At 48.0% G+C, this 11,643-nt stretch overlaps 1 protein-coding gene and 1 non-coding gene across 2 annotated transcripts in view; one reads left to right on the forward strand and one right to left on the reverse strand.

The window, feature by feature from the left end:
* The window catches only part of Lyrm7 (LYR motif containing 7), a 31,356-nt gene extending 21,372 nt beyond the window's left edge, over positions 1 to 9,984 (forward strand). Inside the window, exon 5 of the mRNA XM_038327302.1 lies at positions 9,683 to 9,984. Within this exon, the coding sequence (XP_038183230.1) occupies positions 9,683 to 9,729 (47 nt within the window). The 3' untranslated portion in view covers positions 9,730 to 9,984. The remainder of the gene's footprint in view (positions 1 to 9,682) is intronic.
* Positions 6,215 to 6,375, reverse strand: LOC119813883. The gene has a single exon (XR_005285324.1). It is a non-coding gene; the product is annotated as a U1 spliceosomal RNA (small nuclear RNA).
* Positions 9,985 to 11,643: the final 1,659 nt, after the last annotated feature.

Genomic DNA, 11,643 nt, shown 5'->3' on the forward strand with positions numbered 1-11,643 from the left:
GCAACTCAGTAGTTAAAATTGGGTGCTACTCTTGCATGTTGCAGAACTCAAGTCCAGTTCCCCAAACCCAGATCCCAATGACTGGCTCCGGGGAACATGACACCCTTTTTTCCACCCTCTGGGCACCTGTACTCACATGTGTGAGCACACACATACACACAGTTAAAGATAAAAGTAAGTATAAAATAACTCTAGAGCTAATGCTATTTTGAAGCATATAAATTGAAATTTTAAAATAATTTGAGACGGGGTCTCATATATCTCAGGTTAGCCTCAAGCTCACTATATGCCAAGGCTGCCCGAAACCTTCTGGTCCTCCTGCCTTCACCTTCCCTCCCTGGGTGTCGAGGTTAGTGGTGTGCACCCCTGTGCCTGCTCTGAGAGAAAGCCAGCTCTTGCTGGGGATGGAAGCACACTCTGGGGCTCGTAAGCTTCCAGCCACACACAGCCTTATGGAGATTTCCCCACTTTCATCTTTTATTTTTGCAACAGAAAAGTGAAAAGGCTCAGTGCCCAGGGAAGAAGGCTCTGAGGCGGAGTGGCTTGTGGGAGGTTTAAATTAGAGAGCTCTTGGGAAGTGACGTAGCAGGGCCTGGCCCAAAATGGCCTTCAGAATCCGGTCACACTAAGGCAAGAGGACTGGACTCTGTCCTGGCACCGAGGCCTGGCCTAGCAGGATAGAGGCAGAAGGAGAGGAGGCTCCTGCAGGCATCTAGGTAGTGCACAAGCGACACAAGCCCCTGTCGTTGCCTCAGATTGCAAGAGGTGGCCGAGCGTTTCTCCTCAGGGCATGGAGTCCATTAGACGAGAGGTTGTGGACAAGCCGAGGTCCATGCAGTTATTCATTCATCCGGTATTTTTCTGTTTTGAATTACATGGGAAAATGTTCACCAAAGGGCAAACAGGACACTGGACTCTGGTTATGGCTATGTCTCTGAACAGTATGAGTCTGAGGACACCCTGGATGTGCCTTCTGGTCGTGTCGCCTAGCATGCATGAGGGATGAGTCCTAAGCCAGCACTTAAAAAATCTGGGCCAGATGCTGCGCCAGTAAGAATCACTTTAAATGTTTAAAAGTAATTATCATTTGTGGGCAGTGATCACATCGCTCTGCGTGTGTAAAGGCCGGAGGACAGCTCTCATCACGTGGGTCCCAAGCATCACACTCAGGCTCAGACTTGGCACAAACACTTCTACCCACTGAGCCATAGCACTGGCCCTAGTAGGAATCACTTTAGTAGAAACTCACTGCAGCTAGCTCTGTAAAAAAGCGAGGAGAGCGGGTTTGGGATGCAGCTCACTTGTCAGATGTTCACCCAGCATGCATGAAGCCCCGAGTTCTATCCACTACATAAGCCAGGAGACCAGAGGTTCAAGGGTTCAAAGCTAGGCTGGGATTATGTGAAACCCTGTTGCAAGAAATAAGTAGATTAAACCTTTTGACAATGCATTAGAGAAGCTAGTGAAAACCCTATTGGAAAATGGCCCTCAGCCTCGCCTCTCCACTCAGACCAGTGATACTAACTATTCTAGAAATAACCTGTCAGGCAGGGCTCGCTCAGCACTCCAGAGGGGAAATGTCGAGGATTTTTGTTGTTTGTTTGGTTAGTTTTTGGTTTTTCCAGATGTGGTTTCTCTGTGTAACCCTGGCTGTCCTGGAACTTGCTTTGTAGGGATCCGCCTGCCTCTGCCTTCAGAGTGCTGGGATTAAAGATGTGCACCACCAGTGCCCAACAAGATGGTGTGAATTTAAACCAATGGGAAGACATGCTGTTCCTGTCCTCCTTGGTTTATGGCTTAGACCAGTTGTTGAAGAGCACAGATTCATAGATGAAGAGCAGGTGACATTGCAGTTTGTCACGTTTTCAGTCCTTGGTGTACGTTTTCTTAATCTCATGTCCCAGTTTCCCGACTCCACCCCCAGATATCAAGTTGACTATAAAATAATCCAAGAAAGAGAGTAATTCAAATGGCGCCCCCTACTGGAGGATGAGGGCACAATGCCTACTAGAGGTGTCTAGACTATGTCCCTCAGCTGAAGAGTTGAGGCTGAAGCTGTATGTGCTTTGTGCGGTGTGGAGATGCGTGCTGACCTTGTAAAGAAGGGAGCTAAGCGTATAGCATTTCCCACGGTCTTTCAAGATCAGTCCTGGAGTGTGAGGGATTTCACTCCCTATAGCAAAGATAAGAAGGGGTTGGGGCTGTAGCTGAGTTGATAGAATTCTTGCCTAGCATGCACAAGGCCCTAGGTTTGGTTCCCAGCACCTCAATGAATAGGCATGGTGTTGCACACCCGTAATCCCAGCACTAAGAAATGGGAGCAGGAGGACCAGGAATTCACAGCCATTCTCAGCTACACAGGGAGCTCAAGACTGGCTTGGGCTAGAGAGAGACCCTGCCTGGGGTGTAGGAGAAGGGTAGACAAGCAGGAGACTCAGCAGTTCCCATCCATCCAAGGAATAGCATTTGTTGCTCAGGTCTACAGTGCTTAAAAGCTCTGAGTTCCTGGATTCCCAACCTCAGCATAGTCCTGAAAGAGCATGGCCTATGTTTGACTTCCCACATGTAGGCTCCTGCTTTGTGCTGGCCCTTTGGAACCCCTAAGCAATGTTGTGAAGGAACAATCCAGTCCTGCAGAACAGCCAGGCAGCCTCAGCTACCCACCCCCATCCCAGGAAACAGCCTGGCAGTGTCCCCTAGGCAGCTTGAGCAACTGAGGTCCTAGGAAGCAGATGGGTGGCCTTCTCACCCACCCACAGTCCCAGGAAACAACCAAGTGGCCTTCTGTAACTTGGCTTGGTTCACCAAGGCTCCTGGAAAACAGGCAGGCAGCATTACGAATCTGCCCTCGGTTTCAGGAAGCAATTGAACAGCCTGTTCTCAGCTCAGCCTGATGCCGAAGTCTGAAAAACACCAAGCACGAACCCTCAGCTCCAGGAAGCAACTGAACAGCCTTCCTCTAGTAGATCAGGGCCCAGGGCTTCTGACAAGACACTAACAACATCAGTCTGTCACTAACAAGCAAGCTCACTGTGGCCCACCAGGAAACCCCACCCTCACGTGCCCAGAGGAACTACAGGCACCCCAATACCCGCAGCCAGGCACACCACGCCCAGAGCTGTGAGAGCTGTTACTCACACCAAGCAGCAGCCTCCCCTCCGGCTGTGAAGCCACAGCAGAGACACTCAGTTCTCGCAGCAATGCTCCTGTTAATTAGAGCAGAACAACACCCACGATACTCTAAAGCTAAAGCTTTACCTCGAGTCAGAGTCAACACAGCCGGCCAAGCCAATGCACATCACCGGGAGAGAAAGCCTTTTACTCTCTATGAAAGTCACTCCGTAAGGAGGACAGAGGCAGCAGATTTGCCAGACACACAAACACCAGTGAAGGGCACAAAAAGCATAGGCCTGGAATCCCAGCGTGGAGGAGTAGGAAGTGAGCAGGAAGATCAGGAGTTCAAGGTTATCTTTGGCTACACCGTGAGTCCAAGGCCAGCCTGGGCTTAAGTGAGACTGGGTCTCAAATAATAAAACAAAGGACTGTGTATTACAACTTTTGAGGTGTTTGTCCTATGTTAATTAAATCATTTTAAATCTAGAAGTCATAGAACTATAGAAGTCAAATCAGTGGCTAACTTTGGAGAACGGGAAACTAATGATTTTAAAAGTAACTGGTGTATATTGGGGGAGAGACATCTCAATGGTTAAGAGCACTTTCCCAGAGGATCCAGGTTCGATTCCCAACACCCACATGGCAGCTCACAACCCTCTGTAACTTTAGCGCTAGGTGTTCAAAATGCTGTCCCTGGCCTCTGCAGGCGTCAGATACACAAGCAGACACTCATAGAGGCAAAACACCCATACGTATAAAAGTTTTTAAAATGAAAAAAAAAGTAGCAACGAACTACCAGAATGTTAGCGATAACCTACTGAATCCCGAGTCACTTTGTGGCAGGATGCATTCTGGGAAATCCGTCATGAGGCAGCTTCATCAGAATCGAACAGTGAAGTGCGTACTTACCCAACCCTAGGTGATGTCGCTTAGCCCCACATGGCCTAATGTGAGCAAGAGACGTGAAAAACATGATACGTGTGACGTTAGAGCTGGTGCCTTGTACAATAAACATTTTTATTTAGTTAATTTTTGTAATAGCAGGAGAAAAAGAGGGCTTTTGTATTTCTAGATTAACAACACTCAGTCACTGAGCCACACTCCAGTCCATTAAAGAGGTTTTGCTTTTCTTTTCCCCTTCCTTCCTTCTTTCCTTTCTTCCTTCTTTCCTTCCTTCCTTCCTTCCTTCCTTCCTTCTTTCTTTCTTTCTTTCTTTCTTTCTTTTTTTTTTTTTTTTTTTTGACAAGGTTTCTCTGTGTAGCAATGGTTGTCTTGGAACTCACTCTGTAGATCAGGCTGGTCTAGAACTTGGAGATCCACTTGCCTTTGCCTCCCAAGTGCTGGGATTAAAGTCATGTGCCACCACCCTGCTCAGTAAACAGGTTTCTGAAGAAATAGAAGATGTACTCCAACATAGCATAGCATCACAAAATAGCAAAGCATGGTAAAAAATATATGAGTCAATAGCAGAGTTGTACCATCTTCAGTAACTGCTGTGCACCGCACATCACTTCATCTCGTCCACAAACACTGCGATCACGTGACTTTTCCTAGAGCGAGGTGAACAAAGGCCTTTCCACCTGAGAGCGCTGACAGCAGAACCAAGAAGCAGTTCCTCCCAAGGCCAGTTTAGAGAGCTGAGGACTCACTGAGGTTAGTGTAGGAGTGTGGGGGAGGAGCTGCAAGAGCAAGAATTACCCAAAGGCCACGCATTGACAAAAGCCCAGCCCAGCATGAGTGACAGCTCAGTTCAAGAGTTGAATCCTACGGAGCATGGTGGTGCATGCCTGGAACTCTGTGAGTTTGAGCCCAGCCTGGGCTACAAAGCTAGTTCCAGGACAGCCAGAGCTACACAGAGAAATCTTGTCTCAGAAACAAAAATAAAACAAAACAGTCCCCTCCCCTGAAAAAAAAAAAACCCATAAAAAACGCTGAGTCCTTGCAGCTCCCAGGTAGTTCCTCCTAGCAACCGTTTACCGTTTATCTAACTGGGCGGCAGGTGTGTGTGTGTGTGTGTGTGTGTGTGTGTGTCTTGTGTTAGTCTTGTAGCTAGTAGCTACATAACACTTTACCCCTTCCACCAGCCCTTACATCCTTTCTGCCCCCTCTTCTGCAATGCGATTATCTTCCATTTCTGGCCGAGCATCAGGCCGCTATGCTGCCTCTTGTTCATAGTAGGTTGGTTGGTTGAGTCTCTGCAGTAACCACCACCCACTTGAGAAAAACCGTTTCCCCCTGACTGAGGCTAACTTAGCAGGAATCTGTGGATATAGACGTGAATGTTCAGGAGTCGGTTTGACAAATCCATAGCAGCAATTACTTCCTTGCTGGGGCCCATGACCCACCTCCTCAACCACAGGTCTCAGTCCCATCTTACAGTTCCAAGCGCAAATTATTCCCTGTGGGGTGGATTGAGTGTGCTACACTGTATGTGTTTGTGTGTGCACATGTACATGCAAGTGTGCAAACTTATGGAGGCAGAGGTCAATGTCAAGTTTTTTTTTTCAATTTCTCTCCACATTATTATTATCATTGTTTTGAGTCAGGGTCTTACTGTGTAGCCCTGGCTGTCCTGGAACTCATTGCGTAAACCAGGTTGACCTCAGACTCATAGAGATCCTCCTTCCTCTGCCTCCTGAGTGCTGGGATTAATGGTGTGTGTCACCATGCCTGGCGTCTACATATGTATATATGTATGTATATATTACATATATTTGCAATATATACAAATATAAACACACACATACATGTTTGAGACAGCATGTCACTGAAGCTGGAGTCCATCAGGTTTGGGGATCCATTTGTGTCATTCCCCCTGCTCCCCAGCACTAGGCGAGATACACACTGCCACACCATTTTTATGTGGGTAGTGGGGACTTGAATTCAGATCGCCTTGCTTGTGAGGCAAGCATTTTACCCACTGAGCCCTGTGGAGTACATGTGAAACTAGCTTTAGGATTCGTGGACACTAGAAGGCTCCCTGGCCTACACTGTGTGGGGAGGTAGCCCACCTACGGCCCTGGGATTTTTACCCAAGGACACTATGCCTTCTGGAAGTGCCCTTCCATGTATGCAGGGTGCCTTCTTTAAACTTTTTTTTGAAGGAGAGTGTGAATGCAATCCTTACTACCACAAGCTATGCATCTGAAATTCTTGAATTTGGGGAAATTACTGAGGTTATCACCTATGAAGTGTTATGGATGAGCCTTGCCCTGGGAAACCACCTGCCTCATCATGGTGTCTCCCCTGCTAGGTGTGTATTCCTTTAAAGACTTTAAGTGCTATTTTCTATTGCCCTTCTAGATGCTTTCTCTAATCTGTAAAATACTCCAGGGTTAGCATTGTATAATGGAAAAAAAAATTCAGCGGAGAGAGGTCTTTACAGGCTTACTACCAAGTGCCAGTTGGTCTTGGGATTCAGCAGGATCCAATACAGCATGAAAAAATCCAATACATCATTACTTGGATTACTTTATCAGGAGAAATGCTGGCTTCAGAGGAATGCGGCCTATTTAGCTCTCTAACACACAGCCATTCTCCACGAGCCACCCCACTTCCATCGTCCTGGGGTGCTGCTGCAGGGCTACCGCACATCTCCCCCCCACCCCTGACTGGATTCGTCCAGCTGGCTCGCACAGCTTGTCCTAGCTCAGAGTCAAGGTTATGATCTTGCCTGCCATGCCTGCCACTGGCGCTGGGTCCCCAAACTTAGCAGCTTCATTGTCCCTTCATCAGTCACACCTGGCTACTGCAGGGGTCCCAGGCTAAGCCAACAACCTTCAGTCCCAGTATAATTTTGTCCCTTTTCTTTGTTTGTTTTTGTTTTGTTTTGAGACAGGGTTTCTCTGTGTAGCCCTGGCTGTCTTGGAGCTCACTCTATTGACCTGGCTGCCCTGGGACTCAGAGATTCCCCCTACCTCTGCCTCCTGAGCGCTGGGATTAAAGGAGTGCGCCTCCACTGCCCGGCTTGGCTTTCTTGTGTGCGGTCTGGGTGGATCCGTTACCCAGCCCCATGGCAAGCTTACTCCTTCGCCTGTTTCACTCTATCGCTCACTCCTCCCTTTCTCCCTCTGATGACCTCTTGCTCAGACTTCAAAGCCTTCCAGAGGCTTCCAGTACCCAGGTACTGGATTTAGCCGTCCATGTTTTTCTCTAAAATTCTGACTCCATGCAGGTCTTGCCATATTTTCTTTCAAGTGACCCAGCAAGGTTCTGCCCTCGCCATCTTCTTTTCCCCAATTCATCCTCCTCTGGATGCCGTGGAACCTCCTAAACCCACTTTCCATGCCAATCTAACCACTCAGATCTGCCGGGACCTCTCCCACCTTCTAAAGACCACAGCCTACCAGGAGGGCTCGTCTTCAGCTTCCTGAATCTTTTGAACCTCTCTCTCTTCAGTTCAGTAGGGACTATCTCAATTCAGAGGAAATAGGGCTGGCAAGATGGCTCAGCAGGCAAAGGTACTTGCCAACAAGCCTAATGACCTGAGTTCTATTCCTAGAACCTATCTGGTGGAAGGAGAGAGCTGACTTCCTCAAGTCGTCCTCTGGCATCCATGCATGCGTGCACACACACACACAAGTGAAAAGGAATGTTAAAAAAATTTGGGGGGCCGGGCGGTGGTGGCGCACGCCTTTAATCCCAGCACTCGGGAGGCAGAGGCAGGCGGATCTCTGTGAGTTCGAGGCCAGCCTGGTCTACAAGAGCTAGTTCCAGGACAGGCTCTAAAAAAGCTGCAGAGAAACCCTGTCTCGAAAAACCAAAAAAAAAAAAAAAAAATTTGGGGGGACTGGAGGGATGACTCAGTGGTCAGGAGCACTGCCTGCTCTTCCAGAGCACCTGGGTTCAATTCCCAGCACTCATGTGGCAGCTCACATGGTCTGTAATTCCAGTTCCAGGGAACCCTCACACCCATGGCAAAACACCAATGCACATAAAATAAAAATAAATAAAAATTTAAAAAGCCGTACAAATTTTAAAAAGCAATTCTGGGGAACAGCTATGCGACAAGAGTGTTGCACCAAATGCACTATGCTGTGATGTGACGCTCTAACAAGTGTGCCCTTGCTAGGCGGCAGGGGTTTCCCAGCTCAGTCATCTTAGCAGATCGCTGTCCTCTGAAGAAGCATTAGACAGCGTACGCCTGCTCTGAAGGTTAAACGGTTGTTTGTTTTATGAAAATTCATCGAGCTCGCACAGCTGTGATTTTTGCGAATTCTTGTGTGTATTTTCCAGGCAGGGTCTCGTGTCTACCAAGCTGCTCTCAGCTGGCCTTGAATTCCTGATCTTCCTGCCACCCCCTCCAAGTACTAGATTATGGTTATGAGTCCCCATGGGGGATCAAAAGCAAGCACTTATATATGCCAGGAAACCAGTGTACCCAACTAAGCCATATCCCCAGCTCCTCCAAAAAGCTTATTTAAAAATAAAACCTAGGACTGGAGAGATGGCTCAGGAATTAAGAGCACTGACTGCTGTTCCAGAGGACCAGGGTTCAATTCCTAGCACCCACATGGCAGCTCACAACTGTCTGTGACTTCAGTTCCAGGGTATACAACACCTTCACACAGACAAATGTGCACATAAAATAAAAAAAAGAAAGAAAGGAAGAAAGAGAGAGAGAGAGAGAGGGAGGGAGGGAGGGAGGGAGGGAGGGAGGGAGGGAGGAAGGAAGGAAGGAAGGAAGGAAGGAAGGAAGGAAGGAAGGAAGGAAGGAAGGAAGGAAGGAAACAAAAACCTAGAACCAGGTAGTGTAGTGGTGGCAGGGTAGGCAGATCTCTGAGTTTGAGGTCAGCTTGGACTACAAAGCAAGTTCCAGGACAGGGGTCTGATAATAGGCTTTCTTCTTCCCCGCACCCCCCTGTTTCTTTTTGCAACAAGGTTTCTTTGTGTAGCCTTAACTGTTCTGGGATTCATTCTGCTGACCATGTTCAAACTCACAGAGATTTGTCTGCCTCTGCACCCCCGCCCCCCAGTCCTGGGATTAAAGGTGTGTACCACCACTACCTGGTAAATTTAGGCTTTATGAATGAATGAATGAATGAATGAATGAATGAATGAATGAATGAATGATTACATGTCTCTGTGTGGACATATGCACGGATATGTATGTGGCTGTCAGAGGGTAATTTGCAGGTGTCATTTCTCTCATTCTCCAATGTAAGTTCCAGGAATCTCTCTGCCTCTTAAGTGCTGGGATTAAAGGCATGAGCCACCACACCTGGCTGTATTTCAAGACTTAAAACTTACGCTATGGGGCTGGAAATGTAGCTGAGGTAGAATGCTTTCCTGGCATATACAAGGCCTTAGTTCCATCTCCAGCCCTGAAGGAATCACCTTCACCGCCATCCCTGCCACCTCCACCACCACCACCACCACCACCACCACCACCACCACCACCACCACCACCACCACCACCACCACCACCATCACCACCACCACCACCACCACCAAACACAGTCTTGGCACAGGTTGCTCCCTGGTCTTTATTGCCTGTCTTTATTGCTTATTCTGAGCACAGCTCACTGTCCTTTCCAGATAAACTAAAAAGTCTGACTCGTTTTTCCAGGAACTGCACTTTATTGCCTCCCCCACGACAGTGACCAAGTGAACTGAATCGCCCAGCTCATGAGATCGCTCATCATGTACCCTGGGCTGCTGTAAGGTCACCAGGACAAGATGCTGTGGCTTTGATCACACGCTGGAGAGGGACTAGTTGTGGGTTCCCACGGTAATGGCAATGTGCTTGACTGTATCTTCCTAGGATCATTTAATTCTTCTATAATTTATATCACTTTGGCTGAATAATGCTTGCTACAGGAATTTCTTAGAAGTATTGAATGTCTATAAATGGAAGTTGCCGGTTCACGATGCCCTGGTTCCGTGCTTGCATTTAATCATGCCACTCAAGAATGACCCTGCTTCAGATTTTTTTTTTTGACCCCTTTCTCAGGAAATATTTCTGAGCAAGCAGCAAATAGCGCATATCTTCAGCTGTGAGGACATTCAGCTGGTGTGGCTCGGGCACCGTGATAGATGGGGGATGAGGCTGGAGGACAGCAGAGACGCATTGTTTCAGCTCCTGGAGTGAACTGGGGCACGACTATTACTGGAATTTTGCTTGGAATGAGGCACTCGCCACATGGTGTTTTGGGAACTGTGAGAAATGAGGTCATTTCTCCAGCCTCCTTCTGCCGTGATTGCCTGTGTCGATTTGACAACAGTTCACACGCACATCGTGCATACTGGCCGTGGTCTGCGAAGCAGAAAGGTCTCCAGAGACTCTCGCTGGCGACTCTACCTGGTCTTCCATCCAGTCTGCCTCTTCCGCAGATCTCTACAGAGCACCTGCCTGCACCCAAAGGGCAGCTGTGGAGATTGTGCAAAATACAGAACAAATAGGAGATTGGAGTCCACCCCAGAGCTCACCATGGAAGCATATAATTAGCAGGGTGAGGGACCTTCTCCGAAGGGTGCCCCTTCCGTTCACAGTTTCAGTTACAGACCAGGGGGTGGTGCTTCCCACCTAGCATAATGGCTTCTATTCTCCATCACACACAAAGTTGCTATTATTTTAATTTTATTTTTACTTTATGTGTGCAAGTGTTTTGCCTGAACGTATGTATACCACATGTATGCAGTACCCACAGAAGCCCAGAGAGGGCGTTGGATCCCCTGGAGTTGGAGTTATAGGCAGTTGTAAGCCACCCGACATGGGTGCTGGGAGCCAAGCTCAGGTTCTCTGAAGAAGTGGATGTACTCTGCACTACTGGGCCATCTCTCCAGCCCCTGTCCAAGGTATCTTTAAATATGTACACATGTTCTGGCTGTAGAATATGTACTGTGAAGCTATTTCATAGAGCAAAATGATGAAACCAGCCCAAATGAAGGCTGTATAATAACAATCCTGGTACAAGAGAATATTTTCACAGATACTACGATGGGAAACAGGGGTTCTTTTTTTTTTGTTGTTTTGTTTTTTTTTTTTGTTTGTTTTTCGAGACAGGGTTTCTCTGTAGCTTTGGAGCCTGTCCTGGAACTAGCTCTTGTAGACCAGGCTGGTCTCGAACTCACAGAGATCCGCCTGCCTCTGCCTCCCGAGTGCTGGGATTAAAGGCGTGCGCCACCACCGCCCGGCTGAAACAGGGGTTCTTATTTGCTAGAATAGATATACCCAGCTTAAAGTCAGGGATGAGGGCCTGAGGAAGTGGCTCAGTGGGTAGAGCTCTTGCTATAAAGGCCTGAAGACTTGAGTGAAGAGCCAGGTTCCCATAACCCCAGTGTGTGTGTCAGGGATTCCACAGACCCACCAGCCAGCCAGTCTAGTAGAAACAGGGACCTTAGGATCATTAAGAGACCCTGTCCTGAAGGAATAAGGCAAAGCCAGGTGTGGTGGCACACCCCTTTCATCCCAGCATTCAGGAGGCAGAAGTGGGAAGATCTCTTGTGAGTTCTAGGCCAGATAGGTCTACATAGTGAGAACCTGTCTGAAAGTTAAGACAAGGAGTAAAGCAGACAGATAGAAGACAC

This window comes from Arvicola amphibius, chromosome 4 (assembly GCF_903992535.2).
Source record: "Arvicola amphibius chromosome 4, mArvAmp1.2, whole genome shotgun sequence".
NCBI lineage: Eukaryota > Metazoa > Chordata > Mammalia > Rodentia > Cricetidae > Arvicola > Arvicola amphibius.